The sequence below is a fragment of the Spermophilus citellus genome, assembly GCF_964194105.1.
Source record: "Spermophilus citellus genome assembly, chromosome: 3".
NCBI lineage: Eukaryota > Metazoa > Chordata > Mammalia > Rodentia > Sciuridae > Spermophilus > Spermophilus citellus.
Window position 1 is genome coordinate 17,487,892 of NC_138184.1, and position 27,855 is coordinate 17,515,746.

The following is a 27,855-nucleotide window of genomic DNA, read 5'->3' on the forward strand; positions in this document are numbered from 1 at the left end:
GAGGGCTGGGGATGTGGCTCAAGCGGTAGCGCGCTCACCTGGCATGCGTGCAGCCCGAGTTTGATCCTCAGCACCACATACCAACAAAGATGTTGTGTCCGCCGAAAACTAAAAAATAAATATTAAAAATTCTCTCTCTCTCTCCTCTCTCACTCTCTCTTTAAAAAAAAAAGAAAAGTCTAGAAATAGTAAGTGAATTCAGTAAAGTAGCAGGATATAAAATCAATACCCATAAATCAAATTAATAAAATCAAATACATAAGCAATGAATCCACTGCAAGAGAAATTAGGAAAACCATCCCATTCACAATAGCCTCAAAAAAAATACTTGGGAATAAATCTAACAAAAGAGGTGAAAGACCTCTACAATGAAAACTACAGAATACTAAAGAAAGAAATTAAAGATCTTAGAAGATGGAAAGATCTCTCATGTTCTTGGATAGGCAGAACTAATATAGCCAAAATGGCCATTCTACCAAAATTGCTTACAGATTTAATGCAATTCCTATTAAACTCCCAATTAAATTCTTCATAGAACTAGAAAAAGCGATCATGAAATTCATTTGGAAAAATAAAAGACCCAGAATAGCTAAAGTAATCCTCAGCGAGAAGAGTGAAGCAGGAGGTATTACAATACCACAGATCTTCATCTATCGTACAGAGCAATAGTAACAAAAACAGCATGGTATTGGTACCAAAATAGACATGTAGACCAATGGTACGAAATAGAAGACACAGAGACAAACCCACAAAAATATGGTTATCTCATACTAGATAAAGGTGCCAAAAACTTACATTGGAGAAAAGACAGCCTATTCAACAAATGGTGCTGGGGAAACTGGAAATCCATATGTAGCAAAATGAAATTAAACCTCTATCTCTCACCCTGCACAGAAATCAACTCAAAGTGGATCAAAGACTTAGACACTAGAACAGAGACCTTGCACCTAACAGAAGAAAAAGTAGGCCCAATCATCATGTTGGCTTAGGACTTGACTTCCTTAACAAGACTCCTAAGGTGCAAGAAGTAAAATCAAAATCAATAAATGGGATAGATTCAAACTAAAAAGCTGCTTCTCAGCAAAGGAAATAACCAATAACATAATGAGAGAGCCTATAGAATGGGAAAAATCTTTACCATACATACCTCAGATACAGCACTAATATTCAAGATATATAAAAAACTCAAAAAACTTAACACAAGAAAAAAAATCCAAATAACCCAATCAATAAATGGGCTAAGGAGCTGACCAGACACTTCACAGAAGAAGAAACACAATCAATCAACAAACATGAAAAAATGTTTATCATCTCTAGCAATTAGAGAAATGCAAATCAAAACTACTCTAAGATTTCATCTCACTCCAGTCAGAATGGCAATTATCAAGAATACAAGCAATAATAAGTGTTGGTGAGGATGTGGGGAAAGGTACACTCATACATTGCTGGTGGGACTGCAAATTGGTGCAACCACTTTGGAAAGCAGTATGGAGATACCTCAGAAAATTTGGAATGGAACCACTATTTGACCCAGCTATCCCACTCCTTGGTTTATACCCAAAGGACTTAAAACCAGCATACTACAGTGATGCAGCCACATCAATATTTATAACAGCTCAATTCACAATAGCTAAACCATGGAACCAACCTAGATGCCCTTCAACAGATGAATGGATAAAGAAAATGTGGTACATGTACACAATGGAATATCATTCAGCCTTAAAGATGAATGAAATAATGGCATTTGCAGATAAATGGATGGAACTAGAGAATATCATGGTAAGTGAAATAAGCCAATCCCCGCAAACCAAAAACTGAATGTTTTCTCTGATAAGCGGATGAAGATCCATAGTGGGGTGGGAGGGGTAGGTAAGGAAGAATGAAGGAGCTTCAGTTTGTGTAAAGGGGTGTGGGGGGAAGGGTGGGGCTGTGGGAATTGGAAGAATGGTAGAATGAGACAGACATTATTACCCTATATACGTGTATAATTATGCTATGGAGTGACCCTGCACCATGTACAGCCAGAGGAATAAGTTGTGCCCCATTTGTGTACAATATGTCAAAAGGTATTCTTCTGTCATGTATATCTAATTAGAATTAAAAAAAAAAACCTGAAAAAAATGACCAACTTTATGGGCCGGGGTTGTGACTCAGTGGTAGAGCGCTTGTCGAGATGCATGAGGCATTGAGTTCGATTCCGGCATCACATAAAAATAAACAAAATGAAGTTATCGTGTCCATCTACAACTAAAATAATATTTTAAAAAATGGCAAACTATATGTATTTTATTACAATAAAAATAGAAAGGAAAAGAAGCTTCCCCCTGAGGCTGGCCCTCACCCACCCCTCGACTTTTCCTGTGTTGATGATCTTTCTCTCTGGAACCTGACTCACTAGAGCAGGGGGTCTGAATCCTGGGCTGCAGGCACCCCATGGCAGGCAGACAGGATGCCATGACAATAGGGACTCAGGGCATGGAGATCCTCTGCTGCGAGGAGGAAACCACTACAGCCACCACAAACAGACCCAGCTGTGACCGGGGGCAGCAGAGGGACCATTGTCTTTCTGTCTCTAATCCCCAGATGTCCTGTGAGTTGTGCCCTGGCCTGACCTGTCCCCAGCCTGTGGAGAAGCCCGGGCTGTCCCATCCTAGTGGCTTGGCGCTCAGGAATAGATGAGGAGTGACCTCTAGGATGTGTCTTGTGGAGAAAGGCAATGTGTGTGGCAGGACATCTTGGGTCAAAGTGGGGATGCATCTACCTGGGCATACCTGGATATCCCAGCCTTTTTTTTTTTTTTTTTTTTTTTGAGACAGGATCCTGCTAAATTCTCCAGTCTGGCCTCAAAATTTCCTATCCTACTGCTTTAGCTTCCCAAGTAATCCCCGAATGCCCTCTATATTGCCCATGTTTGAAACCCATTTCTTGACTTTTATTTATTTATTTTTTGGTACTAAGGATTGAACCCAGGGCGCTTAACCACTGAGCCACATCCCCAGCCCTTTTTTTTTTTTTTTTTATATATTTTATTTAGAGACAGGGTCTCACTCAGTTGCTTAGAGCCTTCCTAAATTGCCAAGGCTGGCTTGGAATTCACAATCCCCCTGCCTCAGCCTCCTGAGCCACTAGGATTACAGGTGTGCACCACTGCACCCGGCATTCCCAGCCCTTTTTATTTTTTAATTTTGAGACAGAGTCTCATTAGGTTGTCCAAGCTGGCCTCAACTTGTGATCCTCCTGCCTCAGTCTTCCAAGTAGCTGGGATTATAGGCATGCACCACCATGCCTGGCTAATTTCTTGTCTTTTAGAAACAACAAATAGAAGGTGTGGAGAAGGACAGTGTGGGGGTACAGCTGGGCAAGAGCAACCTGAGACCTGGAGGCGGTGCCCAGCCAAGTCTGGGGAGTCCTGGCAGAGGGCAGTCTGAGGGCAGCCAGGGTTCCTGGGGGCTGGGCAGGACTCCACTGAGGACCAGAGGCAGGGCAAGCCCCTCTCATCTGTAGCAGTCACTGCTTTCATGGTACAGCTGGGGTGCCCCTGTCTTAGTGGCAGGGGCTGAACCTCCAGTTATGACCACTGTCTTTCATCCTCCCTGTCTCTTTCACAGGCCATCGGGATGTCCAAAGCAGCTCAGCCACACACCAGCACCTTGGTGTTGATGCCTGTAGGACTTTTACGCTCAGGGAACAGAATTAGAATAGAGGGACCTTGAGGGCCACTGAGGCAAAAACCTGGGGTAAGCTGAGGCAGAGGCCCACAGGAGTTCTCCTGGGATGTGTGGACAGATAGAACACTCTGGATAGAGGCTCAGTTACTGGTTATGGTGGCAGCAGACAAAGTGGAGTTAGGGCCACCATGATACTGTGACACTATCTGATACATGGTTACAGTATTTGCTCCAGGCCTAGCAGCATATTTTGATCCTCATAGCTCGGCTCAACCCCATTGTTGCTCTTCAGTGGTAGGTGAGGAAGCCAAGGCCTGGTGCGGGGTGGAGCTGGGAAAGAGCCAGGCTGAGGAGATAGAGAGGGACTTTCAGGAGTTTGATGCCAAGGGTGAAGTCTTGGGCCAGCAGGACTTTATGGCACATGGACGAAAACAGCTCAGGAAGCTTATTTTTTTATTTTATTTTTTTAAATATTTTTTAGTTGTAGATGGACATAATACCTTTATTTTATTTATTCAGTTTTATGTGGTGCCAAGGATCGAACCCAGTGCCCTACACATGCTAGGCGAGCGCTCCACTATGAGCCACAACCCCAGCCCGGTTTATCCTTTTTAATGACATTTCAGTTGAAAACAAAAGCAACAACAGAAAGAAACAAAAACAAACAAACAAAACCACCAAACCAACTCTCAGCAGAATTCAGGGATCAGGACAGATTTAAGTCAGACCCGAACACAAGCACACCCAGGGGGAGGGGGGAGGGCTGGCACACAAAGGGCAGAGGTGGCCACGGAGTCCCCTCACAAGACCCTGGTAGCTATGACATGGCACCCATGCTGTCAAGTATCACCTGAAACAAATCGGGTACTAAAAACATTAAAATTAAAATAAGTCGAAAATTTTAATGAGAAAATTTGAGACAAGTCCTAGAAGAGACAATTCACAGTCTTAACATAACATTACTATTTTTAAAAAAGTCAAACTGAGGTGGGAAAATGAGCAGCGTTCAGCCCATTTCAAGTCCCAGCAGACGAGTGAGTCGGTCATTGGCTGCATGGCCTAGGAGCAGGGAGCACTGTCACCTGGGGCCCCAAGTTTCTGAGGTAATCAACTGCATGTGCAGAAGAATACGAGTGCTGGCCACCCATGGGGGTTCACCTGGTACCCTTCTGCATATCCCCAAAACTTAATTAGAGGCATCTGAGTTGGTGCTGCTGGGGTCTCCGGTGGGTGAGGCAATTGACTGTGGGGGGATGGCCCCCTGCCAGCTGCTCCTGGCCTGAAAACACAAAGACTGAGCATCAGGGGGGGCTGCCATAAAGCTGGTGACCACCCAGTCCCCACGTCCCCAGGAAGGTTTAGAATGTGCTGGCAATAACCTCAAAGATCCAGGAGGTGGGGGAAGGAATGGAGGGGTCAGCCCAGGGTCATGGCCAGCTCATCACCTGAGCTGTGCTACAGATGCTCTCCCAGGGGGAGAGCTGGCCTCTGTGGGCTGCCTCTAGGGCCTATGGTAAAGGAATACATGGCATCAAGGTGATGCTGCGATCCCTATGCTCTGAGGGAGAGGGGGACAAGGTCAGGCCTGGAGCTGAGCATGGTCCCTGAAATGTCATGGCAAGATTCAGTGAGAGGAACTCAGGAACCTGGTCAGAACACTGGCCTGGATGGGCAGCCAGGTGGGTAGGGCCCATGGCTGATGGGCAGGGGCTGTCCCCTCATCACAAGGGGTTGGAGGCATCATCTGTGGTGCAAGGACAGCATTGAGCCCACCCAACTGTACATTTGCCTGTCAGCCTCGCCCTCATTTGAATGGATGCACCACACGCTGGGGGGCTGCTCTGCCCTTTAGTCTGAGAGCAGCCAGAGGGGAGCACTTGCCTCAGAGGGACACTCTACCTTCAGAAGGACATACAGCACCCGGCATTTCCTCAGGGTGATAAATGGAGGCCTATGTACCCACACAGGGGGATGACGGGGCAGGGTGTAGAAGGTGCCTGAGTGAGACAGGTCCTTACCTCTGTGTGCTGTGAGGGGTGTGGGCAGGGGGCTGTGGCCATGCTAACTAGGATGCAGGCAGGCAGAGGTGGAGGTGCTGGTAGGGTATGGCTCCACACCAGGACCAGCATTCCCTGTTTACATGGGGGCTGAGAGGACCTGGCCTCCTAAATCGAAGCCTGGGACCCCTTAAACATATTCACACTGTGTCCAAGACACAGGACTGAGCCTCAGGAGTATAAAGAGCAAAACAAGGCCCTGTCTCATGTGCCTCTGGCTGAGCGTTGCCATGGCAATAGAAGGCAGCTGCCCCTGCAGGGCCACAGTGGGGTATGTGCCATTTGGTGCCAGGGCAGACTCCATGCTGGTAGGCATCCTGTCTGAGTCCCCAGGAACTGGGAGTGGTGAAAATCAGAGAAGCTGTGTAGACAACTTTTTTTGGGTGATGTTGGGGATGAACTCAGGGCCTTGCGCATGCAAGACAAGTGCTCCACCCACGAGCTGTATCCCAGCCTTGCAGGACACTTCTGTGAAGAAAACTCACGGCACGCCTACAATCCCAGCAACTTGGGAAGCCAAGATGGGAAGACTGCAAATTCAAGGGCAGCCTGGGCAAATCAGTGGGACTCTGTCTCAAAATAAAGAAGGTCTGGCTCAGTGGTGTAGTGCTGCTTAGTATGTGTGAGGCACTGGGTTCAATTCTCAGCACCACATTAAGTAAAATAAAGGTCCATTGGCAACTAAAAAATATTAAAAACAAACAAAACTAGCACTGCTTTAGAAATAAAAAGGGTTGGGGATGAAACTCAGTGGTAACTGTGCCCCTGGGTTCCATCCTTAGTACCGAAAAAAAGGAAAAACTCATGGGCTTTGTAAGGCCCCGGATGATGCCTCCTTGGTGGGCTCGTCCTCCTGTGTCTATGTGGCATCTTCTGGAAAACCTACACACAGTGGGCCAATCAGCCCCACTTGAACCCTCTTCTAGGTCAGGGGTCAGGACCCTGTGGCCATTAGGGCAGACTGGGGAGGCCCCAGGACCTGAGAAAGGGGCAGGTAACACCTCAAGAAAGTTTTGGAGGGTACTGTGGCCACTCAAGGTCCTTGGCTTATTTTCTTCCCAATCACCAAATGGATCTTCAGTGTGGCCATACTGGGCACTAACACCTCATCAGGGCAAGAGGAAAGTGGTGCTGGTGAGAGGCCCTCTGTCCTGGCTAGGCCTCCAGGTAGACACTGGTGGGCCTGAGCCTAGGAGGGAGCATGTTCTCAAGGGGAAGAGCCCATCTTTCTTCCAGGCCTCCTCTGACGCCGCCTGCCACCTTTCCCCACACTCCTCCAGGAGGGAGGCTCCTTCCCCTCCACACCAAAACCCTTACAGCGGGTCCTCATGCCCATTGACTGGTTTTGGTGGCTGCTGTGAATTAACATCCTGCAATGGGCAGAGGTGGGAGCCCTTGGGAGCCCAAAGGAACAGTGTGTACAACACGGACCCTGAGGAGCCGGGCCCTGCGATCCTCACAACGGAGACCATGTGGTTGGGGCACTGCTGTAGGAGATGAGTGGAAGCGGGAGGTGGCTGGAAAGTCGGCCCCATTCTGAGGACCCACAGCTACCAGGGCTCCCTGGGACTGTGCCCCAACCTACCTGGGACTGCAGGCAGTTGCCCCCAGGAGGGGGCTGGAGAAAGGCCAGGGTCCGCAGGGTGAGGAATGTATCCCCAGCACTGGTCAGTGGGAAGGGACCAGAGGAACCTGGAAGAAGTGGTAGGGGTTCAGGCTGAGGATCAGAGCAGGGCCTGGGTCAGCTGAAGTCACAGTGAGGCCCCAGGTGGCATTTGCCCATCCCCGCGGTCAGAAGAGACCGTGAAGGCAGTCCCCACATGGCATCGGTCTCCCTGCCTCTGTGTGGTGAGGACACAGGTCCGTGAGGCAGGTGGGGCTCCTTGCCACACAGCTCTTGTCCTTTCTTACTGGTATCAGTGTCTGCGTCCCACAGCATTGGCACAGGCTGTTAGTTGGGATCTTGGCCAATGAAAACAGAAATTTCATAATTCAAAGAGAGAAAGAGGTAATTCGTGACCAGCTGGGTAGGGGGCTCCCCAGATGCTGCTGAGGGGTGCAGGGCCCAGCCAACACTCACCGGGGCTAGGCATTGACAGGCAGCTAGCTTGGCTCTCCAGGGCCCTGGCCTTGGTGGCATCCATAGCTGATTTACCCGTGTAAATGGTAGCCTCTTCTTGAAATTTCCCCATGTTCTTTTTATATCGGATCCTTTTGTTGCCAAACCAGTTAGAGACCTGTGGATATACACGGAAGCTGCCAAAAAGTTGCTCAGAGTGAGACATGATGGGAACGGACTGTGTGGGTGCTGCCTCTGAAGTGCCTGTTACTCCCACTACAGGTGAGTGGCCGTGGTGGGATTATGGATGACTTTTACTCCTTTAAGAATATTTTATTTAATGACTCAGTATTACCTTCTCATTATTAACTATAAAACCTTTATGCAGCCAGGGATTGTGGTGCACACCTGTAATCCCAGCAACCCAGGAGGCTGAGGTATGAGAGTCGAAAGTTCAAGGTTCAGCCTCAGCAATTTAGCAAGGCCCTAAGTAACTTAATGAGATCCTGTCTCTAAATAAAAAAATAAAAAGGACTGGGGATGTGGCTCAATAGTTAAGTACCCCTAGATTCAAACCCTGGTACCAAAGTAAGTAAGTAGTTCAATAAAACTAAAAAAAAAAAATCACCAAATTATTAAAACAAATAAAACAAACCTGTATGCATGTGCTCCCTGCTTCTAAAACATTACCACTTCTTTGCCTCCCCTGGGAGCGGGGGTAGTCTTCTCTTGATCCAGCCTTGAGTGAGCACTTGGCTTCCACCTATCTACTGGGAATGTTCCAGAACTTCTTTGTGGAACAAGGCTTGCAGAGAATGGCAGTAAACACTTTCTCATGTTGTCCCCATTTTAACTTTTTTTTGGTACCAGAGACTGAACCCAGGGGTGCTTAACCATTGAGCTATATTCCCAGCCCTTATTATTTTTGAGACAGAGTCTGACTAAGTTGCTTAGGGCCTTGCTAAAATCTGAGGTTGGCTTTTTTTTTTTTTTTTACACAATATCTTTATTTATTTATTTATTCGTTATTTTTTAATGTGGTGCTGAGGATTGAACCCAGTACCTCACAAGTATGAGGCAAGCACTCTACCACTGAGCTATCCCAGCCCCCTGAGGCTAGCTTTAAACTCATGACACTCCTGCCTCAGCTTTTTGAGCCACTGAGATTACAGGCATGTGCCACTGTGCCCAGCTTTAACTTATTTTTTTTTAATTTATTTTTTGAGATGTGGTCTTACTATGTGGCTCAGGTTGGCCTTGAACTCCTGGGCCCTTACCTGAACCACACCCAGTTCCAAATTGGCATTTTAGAGAGACAAAGAGCAAATTTTCAGTGTGGGTGAATTAGGGAGATTGAACCTCTTGCTAGGTAGGGACAGAGGGCACAGTGACTGGGGAAAAGCAGGTCCCTGGCCAGGGTCTGTCTTCTCCATAGGGCATACCCCATGTGGGCACTCTGTTGTAGGTACAGGTGTGGCATCAACTCTAGAGGTCCTCTCTACCTGCTGTACCTCAGAAGCCATGGACCATCCCTGCCTAGAATCCAGCCCCCTCTGGTTGAGCCAGCTCTGCTGTCCAGGCTACCACCTCCCTCTCCTTCAGCTCAGCTCTTTTCCCCTTTTCCCCTAACCCTAAGCCCTTCCTCCCTCAGACCTCCCTAGCCTGAGGTAGAGCTGATTCTGTCCTGAAGACATCCATGGGCCTCAGCCATGACGTCACCTGCCTTAATGATGCTCTCTCTCCCTCCCTTTAACTTCTCCTGACTGCCCAAATTCAAAACCCCCCTTCAACTAATTGTCAGCCATTTGGGGATGCACTGATACTTGGTGAGTGCACCAAAGTGGGAAGAGGCTCCTAGAACAGAATTCTGCCACTGGCAGGGGGGTCTCAAGGTCCAGACTGCAGGCAGGAGAGTCCCTGGCATGTCAGGCTAATGCTTTCCACACTTCTGCTTATTTAGACCTGAGACTATTCCCTTTCCCTGGGCATCAACTGGAGTGGCTCTGAGGTCACCTGATACTTCTTAGACTACTGCTTCTGGTGGCTGGCCAAGCAGCAGCCAGACATCAAGCTTCTTTTGGGGCCTTGAAGACCCAGTGGCACAGCCTTCTACTTCAGCTCTGGGCTTGTTTCTGAGGACGCCACAACAGCACCCAGGTTAGCAGTCCAATGTGGCTGGGACCCCTGTGATGTTTTGCTACCTAAATGACCTTGAGGGGTTCCTGAGTGCTCTGTCACAGAGATGGAGATAGACTTAGTCTGAATTGGGGTCTGAGTGTGGTGGCTAAGGGCTAAAAACTTAACCCCTCTAACTGCAAAGCAGGGAGAGGGGGTCCCAATGTCAGAGGACTGTGGGGACATTCAGTGAGCCAAGTGCCAGCTGTCTGTCATCACTGCTGCCATAGTGGCAGTGGGGTGGTGCCTGCATGAGCAGGAATGCCGTGGAAGGTCCCACTCTGCACACTCATGCTGCCAGTGAGTGTGGTCTGGTCACATTCACTGCTCATAGGCTGCTGGACTAACTTTTCCCACTATAAAGTCTTTCTTGGCCTCCTCTGTCCTCAATTCCACAGAGGAGACAGTTGGCCAAATGCCAGGGCACAGGGTCAGGGGTATACTCCACAGCATCACCTTAAAGACCTCATATTCTTCTTGTATTACATCAGGGACCTCTTGTACTTTTTTTTTGTGGTGCTGGATGGAATTGGGGGCCTCACACATGCTAGGCAAGCACTTAACTACCAAGCTATACCCCCAGCCCAAAGAACATTCAGTCCCACCCCTCGGGAACCTCACATTCTACCAGCTATCAATTAAGATGGCTCATACCCCACTGGCATTCCTCAGGGGTCCCTATGCCTTGCAATGGGTGCATTTGCATCCCTGTCTCACACATGAGGGGGAAGAGCACCTGCCCAAGTCCCACATTCAGTAGTGCAGAGCTGGGATCTAAGCCCATCCAGAGTGACCTTGAGTCTGGTCCCTCAACTCCTGATCCACACATTTGATTGACTTCCCTTTGTGTCCTTCCAATGGGACTAAACTTTCCACACCTTCCAGGTGTGGTAGGCCATGCAGGGGAGGACATCACCTGGGATACTGTGATGCCACCCTTCCTGGCTAGGTCTTCTTTGGCTTCTTCACTGGGGTAAGGGTTGCTCAAATGGGAATAAAAATATTCATTCAGCACTTCTGTTGCCTGCTTGCTGAAATTCCGCCGCTTACGCCTGTAAAGACAGACAGTCTCAGTCTGCATTGATAACAGCCCCTATTCCTAACTATGCTTCTAGCAATTTACAAACAGCAATCAATACTTTGGGTCTTCTTCCAAAGAGGTGATATGAGGCCTGTACCCACAGTCTGCAGCCAGAACCTCCAGAATGGTCTTATATTCAAACCAGGGGCTGGGGGTGTGGCTCAGTGGTAGAGCACTTGCTCTACCTCTGCAGGGCCCTGGATTCTATCTCCAGCACCACACACATGTGAACACACACACACACAGGAAAAAAGAAAAAGAAAAAACTGGAAAAATCCAAACGTGCACAGATTCCACTCATCTTCTTGAGGATGAACCCACAGGGTCTTGGGCAGCTGGAATCCCTGACCTGGCATCAAGGAACCATGAGCGTAGGGTCATCAAGGCCTCACAGGTGCTCTGCTTCAGTTGCATCTGGATGGCACTGAATTTGCCATGTATGACGCCAACCATGTGCTCGATCTCCTTGGTGGACACAGGCCTCATCCTGCTCTGCTCCCGGAGAAGGTTGGTGACATGTGTAGTGAATTCACGGCAGGCCTGGGATGGGGACACAGACATGCCAGCCTATGACTGAGCAGCAGGATGGTGTGGGGTGGCAGGTTCCACACCTGATCAGCCACCTGCCAACCCCCATGGTCATATACAGGCTGGTTTCTGAGAAGTAAATGAAAAGGGCTTTAAGTAAAATCAGCCACTACTGTAGTGACCAACTGTGTGTTCTCCCTGTTCTGTGCCACAAAAGAAAGGAGGTTAATGTCCCATGTTTTGCTTTGACAAATGCGCATTCACATGATAGAAACTCTTCCATGCAGAAAGATCACCTGTTCATATTTCTCTAGCTCAGAGTGGTAAATCTGTCGGATCTGGGACAGCTTGGCCCTGTAGTCAGAGTGCTCAATGTTATTGTCATTTGGGCAGCCACCTGGTGTTGCTGTGCTGGCCACCGCTGCTGATCCTCTTCTTCCTCTCTTCTCCGGTCTGGACACACCCTCAGCCAGCAGCATGTTATCCAGCCTCATGAGCTGAGCATCGGGGGGATCCTCTTCCTGAATGCCACGGATGCTTACCACTAGATAAGAGAGACAGAACAGATCAGAATATGTTCCCTGCAGAGAAAACAAACCACAAGTAGGCAGCACTGGTGCCATGGCAAAACATATCCCTTTGGGGAAAAGAAACACTTTGTTTTATTATCAAATTTGATAACAGACACCTAGTAACCCCTGGTGACAGTGGTCTAAATGCCATCTTCAGTAATAGAGCATGGGCTGGGGAGAGGCAGATCAGCTCAGTGCAGCCTGCGTAGGCGGAACTCCGCTGAGAGCACAGGGTCAGAGCTGAGCAGGGTAGGTGGGGAAGGTGCCTGGTACTGAGGAGGTCTGAACTCCTGAGCCAAGTCTCCAAAGTACTTGGCAGGAGAATGCATTCTGGATGTTGACATGAATATAAAGGCAAGTGGCAGTCTGGCATTGGCAGTGTGGTTGGATTCAGACATAAAACTGTGTTGGTGGGGCCTGTTGTGTGCCTCTATGTGGACTGCTCTTATAAAGCTGGAGAAGAAATGCCTGATCAAGAAGGTCCCAGCAATAGGGTAGTAGAATGAATCAGACATTATTACTCTATGTACACATATAGCTAAGTGACCGGTGGGATTCTGCATCATGTATAACCAGATGAATGAGAAATTATACTCCATTATATATGATGTATCAAAGTGTATTCTACTGTCATGTATCACTAATTAAAAAAAAAAAAAAAAAAGAAGGTCCCAGTAGGGGCTGTGGTTGTACCTCAGGGATAGACCACTTGCCTAGCATATGTGAAGCACTGGGTTCCATACTCAGCACCACATAAAAAAAAAAAAAAAAGAAATAAAATAAAGGTATAATAAATACAATAACAACAACAAAAAGAAGGTCCTGGCACCCACCTGAAATCCCAGTTACCTGGGAGGCTGAGGCAGAAGAATTGCAAGTTTGAGGCCAACCTCAGCAACTCAGAAAGATTCTATCTAAAAAAAAAGGTGGGGGACTGTGGGTATGGCTCACTGGTAGAGCACCCCTGAAGTTTAATCCCCAGAACCACTTAAAAAAAAAAAGAAGATGATCCCAACAAAGATGGAATAACCTACAGGAAGATTTTTAAAAATATATGTTTTTAGTTATAGATGGACATAATATCTTTATTTATTTTTATGTGTTGCCGAGACTCAAACCCAGTGCCCCGCCCGACACGTGCGAGACTGGCACTCTACCACTGAGCCCCAACCCCAGCCCCCTACAGGAAGATTTTAAGCAGGGAAACAAGACAACTGGCCCTGTAATCTGGAAAAGCCAGCTCACTCTGCAGAGAGTGGACCTGTACTAGTGAAGGGCTGGACTACAGGGGAAGCTGTTGAAAAGTGGCAGCCAGCTGGGTGGATGCAAGGGGTCAGAGAGTGAAGAACAGCAGGTCACACAGGAAGGGCTGGGTCAATATGAGGCTTCAGCTGGTCCTGTGACTGAGCCAAGTACAGATGTCCCAGTGGCTGGGAGGCAGCTCTTCCCTAACTTGGGGGTTGAACAGGGCAGTCTGGGTTGGGGGTGTGTACTTGGGGTGACCAGCATGTAGGTGTGTTTGGAATCTATACATACACATCTGTCTCCTTAGCTATCTGATCTGGACTAGCTGGAAAACTGACTTTTAAGGGATAGAAAAAAAGGAGACAGAAAGAAAATTATCAGATAGGTTAAGAAAAATACAGAAAAAGTCAGAAGGTGAAAAAGCAAGTTTAATCAGCCAGGCACAGTGGCACCCACCTGTAATCCCAGTAGCTTGGGAGGCTGAAGTAGGAGGATTGCAAGTTAGCAAGGCCCTAAGCAACTCAGTGAGACCCTGTCTCTAAATTTAAAAAAAAAAAAAAAAAAAAAAATTAAAAAGGGCTGCGGATATGGCTCAAAATAAAAACGAGAACAAAACCAAAAAGTGGACTTAGTCATTAGGAGAGTATCACTAACTTCTGCAAAAGCAATTGCTGAGGTAGGTGGGGATAGCATCTGTCTAGAAAGTTCCAGAGAAATGTGAAAGCAATGCAGTGGGGGGGAGGGAGACACCATGGCAGGAGCTACAGAGTGAGGGTCAGGCCTGAGGAGGGTAGTCTTTGGGCCATCTGGGTCTTATTTGTCTTTTTGTTTTTAAAGAGACGGGATCTGGCTACATTGCTCAGGCTGGCCCCCAACTCCTGGGCTCAAGAGATCCTCTTGTCTCTACCGCACAGGTAGCAGGGATACAGGCAGTGCCACCATGCCTGGCTCTTTGCTTCTTGATGACAGAGAAATGTCTGTGGCTACAGAGAAAGAGGTGGAAGAGTAGGGCACAGGTGTTTCCTGAAGGGATGGGAGACCCCTACCTTCCCATGGGGGAAGGAGATGGTAATATCAAGCGAGTTTTGCCTTTCCAAAAAAACAAATATGTTTTCTTGGAAATGGGCTTTCTTACTACTATCAACTGCTGACTGACAAGTAATCAAACAACAATTCAGTTTAATCATATCATATAGATATTTAGTAACTTTCAAGTATCTTTCTTATTTCCCAAAGACCTGAAGAATATTTCTGTTAAAAACTCACTAGTTAAAACTGAAGGAGCACAAGGGATATAGAATAGGAATTTTCCTTAGAGATAGTCACTTCAACACTTAGTGCTAAGTACACATACAACAGATTATAAAAGGAAAAAATTAGCATATCTAAGGTCAGATCACAAAACTGATTTTTTTTTATGGGTACCAGGGATTGAACTCAAGGGCATTTAACCACTGAGCCACATCCCTAGCCCTTTTTAATTTTATTTTGAGACAGGGTCTCACTAGGTTGCTTACAACCTTGCTAAGTGGCTAAGGCTGGCTTTGAACCTGAAATCCTCCTGCCTCAGCCTCTGGAGCTGCAGGGATTCCAGGCATGTGCCACCATACCTGTGATAGTCAAGCCAAAGTGACTCCATTTTGTAACTGCATTTTATAAAACAACCATGCCAAGTAGAAGAGTCATGACTGGGGCAATATGTTCTTTCCCTTTTGCTATAGAAATCTTTAAGAACACGGAACTACCTGATGGGGCATTGTTTCTGTAACTAGGGTATCGGGGCTCTGTTTCTGGAACTGGGGTGACTGGGCTAATTGTGATTGGCTAAGTGTCCCGCCACCTGACTGCACTCTCCTTCTTCTGTAACTTGGCTTGCTTGCATTGGCTATACCCCCAAATGTCCCTTTTGTGGTTTTCAGGCTTATACGGAGTGCCCTTGCAATTGTGCAGGGCTGATCAGAGGAACAGCTTTATGTTCTGGTCAGTCACCACCGGTGTGCTTCAATAAAGGCTTGATTCGATTATATGTGAGTGGTCTGGAAGTCAATTTATGAAACCCTGGGACGATGCTTTAACTATAACATACCCTGCAGAAAACTAAAACTTAATATAGAATAGCAACTATCCTCTCTCAAATTATGCTTTACTCAAGGTTTCAATAAGCAATATTAAAAAAAGTTAGAAGACTGCAAGAAGCATCTATACACTCGGTTAAATTTTCAAAGCAGAATGGATGGTGGAACACAGCAACAGAGACGGTGCAGATTTACCTAACAAGCACTCAGCAGGGAACATCCATGGTGCAAATTAGCCACACGAATTGTCTGTTCAACAATTACGCAAATTAGAAGTGGCCAAAACAGCTAATGCATGGGATCATGGAATTGGTTAAGTAAATTATGGTAGATCCACAGGAAAATTCATAAGATAATCTTATGAGTCCACCAACAACCATGTTTTCAAAGACTTTTTAATAACATTAAAGTGATGAGGTTCTTCTTGTTGCTGTGACAAACTACCACAAAGTTGGTAGATTAAAATGATGTAACTGCAGGGCTGGAGTCGTAGCTAAGCAATAGAGTGCTCACCTAGCAAGTGTGGGGCCCTGGGTTCGAACCTCGGCACCACATAAAAATAAATAAATAAATAATAATAAAGGTACTGTGTCCAACTACAACTAAAAAAAATATTGAAAAACAAAACAATGTAACTGCATTATCTCCTAGCTCTGTGGGTCGGAAGTCTGATACAGGTCTCACTGGGCTGAAGTCAGAGTGCCAGCAGGGCTGACTTACTTTGAGGCTCTGGGAAAGTCTGTTTCCTTGCCTTTTTTGGCTTTTCCAAGCCCTCCCTGGTCTTCTTCCTTTCCTTCTGGCTATCTTCTTTTATCTCAAAGCCACATCAGAAGCACGAGTCCTTCTCATGATAAGGGCCCATTATCTGGCCCTTCTCCTGCCTTCCTCTTCCACTTTTCTGTGCCCTTGTGAAATGTCTGGGCCTACTAGGGCAATCTAGAATAGTCTTCCCATCTGAAGGTCAAACAAATGAGAAGCCACTTTCCTATTTTCCATTACAGGTTTGACTAAATTAAGGAAAGGAGTTGTCAATCATGGAAAATGTGGCTTAATGAAAGTGTGTGTCCCTGTGTGTGATAAAGAGCTGCTGCTAGGCACATGGATTATTACTTATCTGTTTAGATATTTATCTATTTATTTATTTATCCAACAGCAAATATCTAGGGATTCATCACAATCAGGTACCACACTAGATGTTGAGGACTTAAAAAAATATAGACTTTCTGCTAGGCTTGGTGGCACATGCCTGTAATCCCAGTGGTTCGGGAGCTGAGGCAGGAGGATCACAAGTTCAAAGCCAGCCTTAGCAACTTAGAGAGGCCTTAAGCAATTCAGTGACTTAGTGAGATTCTTTATTTTTGTGGGGGCCAGGTACTGGGGATTGAATTCAAGGGTACTCAACCACTGAGCCCCATCCCCAGTCCTCTTTTTTTTTTGTTTTTTTGTTTTTTTTTTTGTTGTTTTTTTTAAAGAGAGAGTGAGAGAGGAGAGAGAGGGGAGAGAGAGAGAATTTTTAATATTTATTTTTTTTTTAGTTCTAGGCGGACACAACATCTTTGTTGGTATGTGGTGCTGAGGATCGAACCTGGGCCGCACGCATGCCAGGCGAGCACGCTACCGCTTGAGCCACATCCCCAGCCCCCCCAGTCCTCTTTTGTATTTTACTTAGAGACAGGGTCTCACTGAGTTGCTTAGCGCCTCATTGTTGCTGAGGCTGACTTTGAACTTGTGATCCTCCTGCCTTAGCCTCCCAAGATGATGGGATTACAGGCATGCGCTGCTGTGCCCAGCTGAGACTCTGTCTTAAAATAAAAAATAAAAAGGGCTGAGAAGAATTAAAAAAGAAAAGAAAGGGCTGGGGATATGACTTAGTGGTAAATTACCCCTAGGTTAAATCCCCAAGTACCCCAAAAAATTACACACACACACATACACCCCCCCCACACACACACACATATTTCTCCTTTCTGGAGGATAATTTTGAAATGCTGATTGATACTGAATACGTGCATAACTTGATCTTCAAATTTCTGTTCTGAGAACTTATCATACAAGGACACCTATAAACAAAGACGTATTTCTAGGACACATACTTCCACAGCATTTTAGTTGTGAAAGACCTGAACTGCCCAGATATGAATGAATTCAGGCACTGACAACACACCTGTCACTCTGGGGCCCTGTGTAGTTAACTGTGTGCATCTCCTAAGTGTGCCATAGGAGAGGCAATCACATGCTACATGCCTTATTTCCTTATAGTTATATATTTTTGCAGCATAAATGCATTAGTCAGAGCAAAACTTAATATCCCAAGCACATGCACTTGGACTTCACTGGACCTGTATGGACAGTGTCATCTGCCCTTTGTCACTGCTCCTCCAGCCCACAGCTCCCTCCCTCAGCGTTGTTCGTCTTCCCAGTGCACCAATGTTGGCATAATTGTGTTCATTAGACATTTGTTGCCATCGATTATAGCAAGCTCATTACCTGTGGCTCGTTCAAGAGCATTTCAGATGTGCCTCTCAGCTCCCCCAGGGCTCCTGACTGGCAGGCTAGGGAAGCCGCAGGGAGGCTCAGCTCTGTAGGTGGCATTTGTTATGGCAGCCCAGGAAACTAACACAGGAACATAACCTAAGTTGTTTTTAATTTTTCTCTCCTAGTGAAACAAAGATACTGGGAAAAGTAGAAGGCTCAGAATGTTAGCTCAACTTTCATCAGCTCTAGCTTCCCTTGTCCTCAAAGAACCAAAGGTAAAAAGACAATTAATTCTTCAAGGGATTCTGGGTTTTTTTTGTTTGTTTTGTTTTGTATTGTTTTTTGTCATTCTGAAGATTGACCCCAGTGGTGTGCTACCACTGAACTATATCTCCAGTCCCTTTTAATTTTGAGATTAATAAATTGCCCAGGATGGCCTATAATTTGTGATCCTCATGCCTCAGCCTCCCAAGTCCCTGGGATTACAGATGTGCCACTACACCCAACTGAAAAGATATTTCTTTAGCAAACACCCATCAGTTTCTGAAATCATGGCTGCCACACACTAGACCCTCATCAAATCAAAGTATTATCATATATACAAAGTTATATCAAATTAATCCTTAATTAAAATACAACACAACTCAAGGTGCTAGAATTAGAACAAAGTATGCAAATTATTTTCATCTTAATATTCTTGCATGTTTGATAATTAAAGGTCTGCAATTCTGTAATAAACTACATGATCACTTCTTGGTCTTTTGGCTAAAATCAAGTATAAACTACCACATGAACTGCTGACAGAGTAAAAATGATGTGCAGTTTTTTAGGCTGGTTTTCCTGGGCTGTTTTCCTTGCTTGTGTCAGCTTCAAGGGAAAAGGAAAAGACATCAAGGTGCAGTAACAGAAAACACAGCCGGGTCAAATAACTGGAAAAATGAGTCCATCCTCTCATGGGGGATTTGCAAACTTTTAAGAGCCACAGAAAAGAAGAGCAGCACTGCTGAACACAGTGGCACACATCTTTAATCCCAGTGACTCGGGAGGCTGAGGCAGAATGAGGATCACAAGTTCAAGGCCAGTCTGAGCAATTTAGTGAGACCCTATGTAAAAATTAAAAATGAAATGGGCTGGGGATATAGCCCAGTGGTAGAGCACTCCACGGTTCATCCCCAGTACCACCAAAAAAGAAAGAAAGAAAACTAATGGGAGCCATGAGAAAAAGTCTAGAAGCTTCACAAACTGGGCTATAGTCACTATAAGGTGTGGCCTTTATTTAGCTGAGTCTTTTGGGGGTGGAGAGAGTGAGAGGCCAGCAGCAGACACAGTAACCCTGTCCTTCCAATCTCCAGTCTGTGAATTAAAGGTCTTCAGGTCAGCTGATACCCTCACAACTCCTAAGGAAACTGTCCAAGGACCTGATGTGAATGATGTTCTGAATTGGACTGCTGAGTATTTTCTGATAAATTCACTGGTATCCACTGTGTGCCAAGCACATGATAGATCAGGGACATGGTGTGTGCTGCCAGAAAATGTTACTTTACAAGAACAAAGTAGTTCCAGCTGGGTGCAGTGGTGCACGCCTATAATCCCAGTGACAGGGAGGGCTGAGGTAGAGAATCACAAGTTTGAGGGACGCCTTGGCAACTTAGTAAGACACTGTCTCAAAACAAACAAAAAAAAAAAAAAAAAGAGGGGGTTGGGGATGTAGCAGTGGTAAAATCCCAGCTCCAAAACATGGTGGGATACAACAAAGTAGTTCCCAGTACAATTAGTGTGTACTATGGCCTTAAGGCAAAAACAAATCCTAGAGAGGGCCTCTATTAACACCATTAGTCCTTAAGCTGATAACACCTTTACTGAGATATACATGCTACACAGCCTCCCACTTAAAGCAAATAACCTTAAAAAAAGCCTTTTACCTTATTTGCAAGACTGCTGTCACCACCATCTGACACATCCACCTTCCTGGATGGGGTGGCTTAACTGCTGCCTGGAGGGACCACTGCTCCAGTCTACAAATCCCCTGAGCTACTTGGCAGATTATATCAGAGTCTTGAATTATGAGTCATTAGACTGGGGGCCAGGAAAGGACATCTGGAAAATAACTCCCCAGCTCCAGGGAATCCACTCTTAGAAAAGTCCTAAATAAAATGGATACAGCCAATAAGAAAGGGATCTGAGTATCAGAAGTCACATGCTGGCCCAAAGCGTAACTACTGGGACAGGAAGAAGGCCCTATGAGCACCGCGAGATCTCCATCAGGAGGCTGAACCTACAGATCACAAGCTTGCAGCTGCAATAGATCTGACTAGCTGATGAGGAAGGGAAGCGAGATAGGTTGCTTGTGCCTGCCAACCACTAACAAGGCCAGCACCAGCAGTCAGGAAGTAACAGGGTGTTCCCTGTTATGAACTATTTACACTTCTCTGCAAGGAGCTTACTTGGCTCCCACAGCATAGCAAGGGTTCATAGCAAGACAGGATGAACACAGAACTGACCCAACTGAAACCTGGTTGTACGCTTGGGATCAGTACAGGGGGCAGTCACAGCACAGGAAGACAAAGCAGTCTGCAGAGTAGTTGATAGCTCTTAAAGGGGCCTCTGGTATTCAGCCCCACACAAAGTGGCACCTAAGTTCATATGGAGGGAAAGCCTGACCTGCACCAACATGTGAGAGTGTTCCTGTTCTCATGCCAAACACCACTGTTTGAATTCAGACCTTGCCTCAGTCCTCAGAAGGAACAACAATGTGATTGTCAACCTCAAGTCCAACACTTCTGAATTCTGCAAGGCACCTGGCCCCAAGGTTTCGGCAGAGACTGTGGCCAGCATCTGGTCCTCTTAACTATATTTGAAGTTCTCTCACAAGGAGAACTTTTTGGTGTTCCCTGGATACCTAGAAGGAGAGCTGTTTCTGGGAAGGAGGATTTGGGAGACAAGGCTCATGTAGGTACAGGACCACTGTCTGCAGGCCATCATGCAGAATGCTGAAGCACTAGCAGCGAGTGCTGTCAGTGGCTTGAAGGCAAACTTGCTTAAAACCAAGTTATTGGGGCTGGGGATGTGGCTCAAGCGGTAGCGCGCTCACCTGGCATGCGTGCAGCCCGGGTTCGATCCTCAGCACCACATACAAAAACAGGGATGTTGTGTCCGCCGATAGCTAAAAAATAAATATTAAAAAAAATTCTCTCTCTCTCTCTCCTCTCTCACTCTATCTTTAAAAAAAAAAAAAACAAGTTATTGCTAGTGAGAGGCTTGTGTGTGTGTCCCTAAGAAAGCTGAATTTTTGTGTTTCCATTTGCTGGAAGCTATAACATTTGTTCCTAGGTCACCAGACATTCATACACATGAGACAGGCATCTGAGTAGGGGTAGAGAAGTTCCAAGCATCACAGCCTAGCAGACTAGGGGGTGTCTGTGGAGGACAAGTTGGTGCTGGGTGTCATTCCAAAAGGGGTCACAAGGAAGCTATCAGTAGCTGTGGCCTGGAGGTGGGCATGGGGCCAGAGAGAGGGATATGTGAGTAGAGGTATACCTAGGGGTGAGGGTGGGAGGGAGACCAATTAAGCAAATACACTGAGGATAAGAGAACTGGGGTTCTCTCTGCTAGAGAAAGGAGTTACAGACTGGAAAAGAGGAAAAACAGAATGAACACTACAGTGGTGAACCAGAATTAAAGATATTAGAACAAATACAGGTTTCAATGTATACAGATATATAAAAATAGATGTGTGTACATATACATATCACCCACAATACTCCTCAGCTCTGTATCCTGTGTCTGGAAGTAGCGACACCCTGAGAACAATAAGCACATACAGGACCAAGATCTACTCTAAATGTAGCCAGGGCTCCTTGGAGAACTAGCTGATGCCAGTTGGGTCAGAGAAAACAGAAAATAGGAGCCTGGCAAATGTAATGGCCACCAGTAAGGAAGTGCTCAAAGGATGTTGCAGACGGGTCAGAAGGACAAGAAGCCATCTTGAAGGGGCTCCCACTAGTCAAATGTGGGACAATTTGAGCATCAAAGTAAATGATGATGGTACCTGACTGAAAAAACAGGACTCTGAATCCATCCTGATACAAAATAAATGATTAAACAAAAAAGTTAATGAGGAATGGAGTATTTACATCGTCTCAGAGCTTCCAACAGAACACCTATTACAAAGAAAAAGGAAAAACTTTAAAAAGAAGTCTGGCCAGGTATGGTGGCACACACCTATAATCCCAGCTACTTTGGAGGCTGAGGCAGAAGGACTGCAAATTCAAGGTCAGCCTCAGCAACTTAGTACGACCCTGTCTCAAATTAATAAAAAGGACTGGGGATGTAGCCCAGTGGTAGAGCACTTGCCTAGCATGTGCAAAGCCCTGGATTCAATTGCCAGTAAAGTACGTGCAGGTGTGCACACGCGCGCGCACACACACACACACACAGAAATGAAAAGCAAATAAAAAGGAATTCTGCAAATTTCCAGTTTAGATCTTGTGGTCTCTGGGGAAACAGGATGGAGGAAGGCAGATGTCTACATCTGGAATTGTGAGCTGGACATGAAGTAAATAATGGATAATTGTTTTGCTGTATCAACATTCCTGACTGACGGCTTTGAGCTGGAGCTAAGGACAGAATGGTGCAAAGCCTCTTACTTTTCTTGTGCTTTGGACAAGAGAGGAGGAAAATATTTTTTTCCTGGACTTGCCAATAGTACCCTTAAGCAATTAGTTTAAATTCTCAATTCCTAATCAGCTAATTTTGGATAGAATACAGTGGAAATATTTGGCATTCAATGGGTTACAGAAATAGCATTAGTGAATTCATCTAGAGCGCTCTTTCATTTATTCAGGCGACAACTGTACACCTTAAAAGCCTTACTTTAGCCCAACTGTCATTTTGGGATTACATCAACTCTACATTGCAAAGCAGACAATATTAGCAGCATATGATATTTCTCCACTATGTTAAAATTTTCATCTTCAGGTGACTGAAAGTACAAGATGCTGAACTTCATGTTCCTGTCCATCCCTATAAGGCTATGGAGGCTGCTATGATTTGGAAAGTGTCCCCCAAAGGCTTTGTCCCCTGTGGTGCTACTGGGAGAGATGGGAGTTAGTTGGTAATCTTCTGGTCTTATGGAGGTGGGAGGGTGACCCTGAAAGGGATACTGAAATCTTGTACCATCCTTTCTCTCTGCTTGCCAACTGCTATGAGGTAAGTGGTTTCCTCTGACACATTCTCCCACCATGATGTGCTGCTTTGCCACAGGTCCAAAAGCAACAGGGCCAACTAAACATGAAATGAAACCTCTGAAGCTGTGAGCCAAAATAATCCTTTCTTCTTTTTTTGGGGGGGGGGAATCAGGGATTGAACTCAGGGGCACTTGACCATTGAGCTACATCCCCAGCCCTATTTTGTATTTTATTTAGAGACAGGGTCTCACAGAGTTGCTTAGCACCTTGCTGTTGCTGAGGCTGGCTCTGAACCCTCGATCCTCCTACCTCAGCCTCCCGAGCCACTGGGATTACAGGCATGTGCCACTGTGCCTGGCTCCTTTCTTCTTCATAAGCTGTTTATCTCAGGTATTTTGTCACAGTGATGGAAAGCTGACTAACACAGAGGCTCAACTTCCCTCAGTGCTGGTTACTGAACTTCATGGATTACTCTTGTATACTGAACATCTATCTAAATGTCACAATATTAATCTTTTTTTTTTTTTAAGAGAGAGCGAGAGAGAGAGAAGGAGAGAGAGAGATAGAATTTTTAATATTTATTTCTAGTTTTCGGCAGACACAACATCTTTGTTTGTATGTGGTGCTGAGGATCGAACCAGGCGAGCGCGCTACCGCTTGAGCCACATCCCCAGCCCCCACAATATTAATCTAATCAGAATTAGATTAAGAATTGACTGGTTTAATTAACTTTTGAATTATTGGCTTTTTCTCCTTGAAAGGAATATTTATTCAAGAATGAGAGAAATTAGTCAAGAGTGCAACTCTGAGACAGGTGCAGTGGTGTATACCTGCAATCCTAGCAACTTGGGAGGCTGAGGTAGGAGAATTGCAAATTCAAGGCCAGCTTTAGCAATTTAGTGAGGACCTAAGCAACTCTGCAAGATCCTGTCTCAAAAATTTAAAAAAGTTAAAAGGGCTGGGGATGTAGCTCAGTGGTAAAGTACCCCTGGGTTCAATTCTCAGTACCACACACATACACACACACACACACACAAAGGGTGCAACTCTGGTCACAGACTGAATGAGTGGAAATTCTAGACCCTCCCCTTTTACTAATTATGTGCTTTTGGGCAAGTACCATTCTTATTTCAAGTCTCCCTATCTGTATAATTTATGTAACTTCTAGAGTTATTAAACAAATTAGTATGCATAGAGTGCTTAAAACACAGTAAAAAAATAGCTATAATGGTAAATTGCATGTAATGTACACTTTACCCCGCCAAGAATACTTGAAATGTGGGGTTAAAAGAATATAATGTCCTTGTAGCATTTAAGGAAAACTTAAATGCAGGTTTAAAACTGAATTTCTTCATAGGTTACCTTACACAATCCTCAACAGTTCTCCGCAACTATGAGCAAACTATAATCACTGTTCCCAAATCAAAAAGGAAGAGCAAGGACAGAGAAAGGTTCAGTCACATGTGAGGATCATGCAGCTAAAGGCAAAGCCAAAATTCAGGCCCTATCATTGCTCTTAGCCACTGTACCTGTTAAGTACATGTCAATCTTGCATTAAAATTGTGTTCAGAGAAAAAAAAAATACTTTTTTGTATAATGTACACATTTCTATTAGCCCCAGGATACCTGAAATGCCATGCTTTAAGTTAACATACAAAATTCAAATAGCTGACCTCAAGAGATGAACTCATTCTAAGAAATCAAGTGACAACCTTTCTGCAGTGAACTCTGGCTTCAATAACATATTCATCTTATTCTGTGATCTCTCTTATAAACTAACTTCAAATTAGAATTAAACTTGACCAAGTGATCAAGGTCAACACCATCAGTGACAGGAAATATTGACAGCACTTACTCCCAAGGCACTGAAGAAGCATGGAATTCCTGCCAAAGAATATACAACCTCATTCTAATCATGAGAAAACCACTTTGAGGGGCATTCTACAAAATCGCTGAGCAGCTCTCATCCAATATCCCTCCATCATGGAGGGAAAAACTAAGGAACTGTCACAGATCAGAGGAGACATGGCTAAATGCAATATGGGATGCTGGGCAGGATCCTGGGCCCAAAGAGGTAAGTATTAGGTGGGTGTGATAGTCTGTGCCTATAATCCCAATGACTCAAGAGGCTGAGTCAGGAGGATCACAAGTTTGAGGCTGATCTCTGCAATTTAGCAAGGTCCTAAGCAACTTAGCAAGACCCTGTCTCAAAAATAAATAGGGGTAGGGATGCAGCTCATGGTAAAGTACTCCTGAGTTCAATCCCCCGTATCACAAAAAAAAAAAAAAAAAAAGAGTAACTATGAATGAAGTCTGTGTTTAGTTAAAGAGTATTTACTGTACCAAAGGTTAATTCCTGGTTTCATTAATTATACTATGATTTCTAAAGGGATGACATTAAAGGAAGCTAGGAAAAGAGTACACAATACCTCTTTGTATTATTTTTTCAACTTTTCTGTAAGTCTGTAAAAACTTCAAAACAAAAAAAAATTTTTAATTTTTTAATTAATATATTTTATTTATTTATTTATTTTTATGTGGTGCTGAGGATTGAATCCAGTGCCTTATGTGTATGAGGCAAGAGCTCTACCACTGAGCTACAAACCCAGCCCCTGATATATATATATATATATATATATATTAAATAAAACAATCTGCAGTGGTGAAAGTCTTCCATGGGGATTATCTTGGATGCTTAAAAAAGGCAAAAAAAATGTTATTATTCTACTTTTCTAATTCTGCCATCTTTCTTTTTTCTATACAAATGAAGGTCATAGTACCTCTTAGTTCCTAGAACACTGCTGCTTGTTACTTATTTGTAACAGTATTTCTCTAGTTAAAAACTGCAAAATAAATCCGTGATGTACCAGAGACCAGCTACCCATAAGGCAGAAACAAAACATACCCACCATCTGCTGCCAGAGATGTAATGAGTAAAACTGCCTACCACACACATAAGCCAGAACCTGAGGCTCATGCTTGTTGTGGTCCTGGATTCACACAGAAGTGTCTTTGAAATGGCCTACCTGTCTTTTCCTTGATCTCACAGAGCACACTGAAGAGGGCAGGCTTCATCCGATGGCAATTCAGAGCATACTTTCTGAAAGATAGGTAACAGAGGTGCCGCAGTCTTGGCTGGGCACAGAATCACGAGCCAATCAAGCAGGAACAAAACTTTATTTTGAAAAAGCCGCTAACACTCTCAGCGCCAGCAAGTCAAAAACCGATCCTCCCACGAGGGTGTCCGACCGGAACCGCGCGCCGACCGGAACCCCGGGGTCCCCCGGACCTCCCCCGGAATTTCCTCCTACTATCCTTCCCCAACCAATGGGAACTCTCCAAGAGTCTGGTAACATGAGTCCGTAACATGAGTCCGGTAGCAGGCCAAGGTGAACAGCGGGAGTCCAATTTGCATATGAATGTAAATCTTAACATAATCATCTCAGTGGCTAGCTGGCGTCACTTTACAACCAAAGGTGCCATACATTGTATATTTGCTTGTGGCTCCTAGCATCTGCCCCCTTCTGTTTAATTAAGCAACAAGCAATGTGGCTAGGGACCGTGCCTGGTAGGTTGTCCAATTTAACATATGGTTCTTACCCGTCATGGGAGAACTGACCTTTAGGCGTCAGCTTCCTGTCTTAGGTTGAATCCACTGTAATCAGAGCAACCCGTCGCTGACTACCGGTCCAGCATTCAGCCATGCTTGTGGATAGGCCTATGCACCAGTGGGGGGGTGAGGTTCTTGCCTCACCTCTGTTGGCCCCCAAATTTAGCCTTGGTGCCAGTGGGGGGGTGAGGTTCTTTGCCTCACCTCTGTTGGCCCCCAAATTTAGACCATCACTAGTAGAAGGGAGGAGGATACAGAAATGCCACGACACCAAGCCAATTGACGGCTCCTTTGGAAAAATTGCGTCACTGGTGACACCATCAGCAAAGATATGCCAGTATTACCACAATAAACATGGGGTGAGCTGGCAAGGAAATTGCATCACTGGTGACACCATCAGCAAAAATATGCCAGCAGTACCACAATTCGGTGCACCAGATGATATTTCACAATGTATGCAACTGATATATAGTCCAGGCAAGTTCTGCAAGCAGTTCAAATTGGAGGAGTCTATCAATATGTCCATATCCTCCCAAAGTAAATCAAGTCCTTGATAGCATTACTTGTTGAGTTATATTCATTGATGCATCAGTTTATACAGTTTACTGTGATAGCTATCATAGAAGCTGTAGTTTGGTTTTATCTCAGTCTTCACTGGAATTGGGATGGAGATGGAAATTCTGGCAATGATGGTAAAGAGACATTATCCTGAACAGAATTATTAAATATAATAAAAAGAAAAGGTGAAAGTAAACAAACAGATCTGTTAAACTCCTTTAAAAACAATCCTTAACAGCCGTTTACCAAATTTAAATTAGTAAACAAACAGATCTGTTAACCATCTTTAACAACAATCATAAACAGCTGTTCACCTAATTTAAATTAAACCATATAAATCACGTGAATAAAGAAAAAATTCGGATCCATTTTTTCATGAGCGCTCCTCATATAAGAAATATGGACATACACACATACAGACATACAACACAAAACAGAAGTGTGCACACAACATACAACACATAAGACAATAGTAAATAAAGGCCTTGTAACTATACTTAGGTGAAATCTCCATTGCAATGTTTAAAAACTCCACAGTCAAAAAAAAAAAAAAAAAAAAATAAATA

At 45.0% G+C, this 27,855-nt stretch overlaps 1 protein-coding gene across 2 annotated transcripts in view; it reads right to left on the reverse strand.

Annotated features, from left to right (window-relative positions):
- Window positions 1–4,554: 4,554 nt before the first annotated feature.
- The window catches only part of PBX4 (PBX homeobox 4), a 42,407-nt gene continuing 19,106 nt past the window's right edge, over window positions 4,555–27,855 (reverse strand). For both annotated transcript variants that reach the window (XM_081285187.1, XM_081285188.1), the window contains 7 exons: window positions 26,148–26,221; window positions 11,865–12,112; window positions 11,390–11,580; window positions 10,876–11,011; window positions 7,806–7,962; window positions 7,311–7,417; window positions 4,555–4,947 (listed from right to left, as the gene is read on the reverse strand). In XM_081285187.1, the coding sequence (XP_081141313.1) occupies window positions 4,855–4,947; window positions 7,311–7,417; window positions 7,806–7,962; window positions 10,876–11,011; window positions 11,390–11,580; window positions 11,865–12,112; window positions 26,148–26,221 (1,006 nt within the window). In that variant the 3' untranslated portion in view covers window positions 4,555–4,854. The remainder of the gene's footprint in view (window positions 4,948–7,310; window positions 7,418–7,805; window positions 7,963–10,875; window positions 11,012–11,389; window positions 11,581–11,864; window positions 12,113–26,147; window positions 26,222–27,855) is intronic.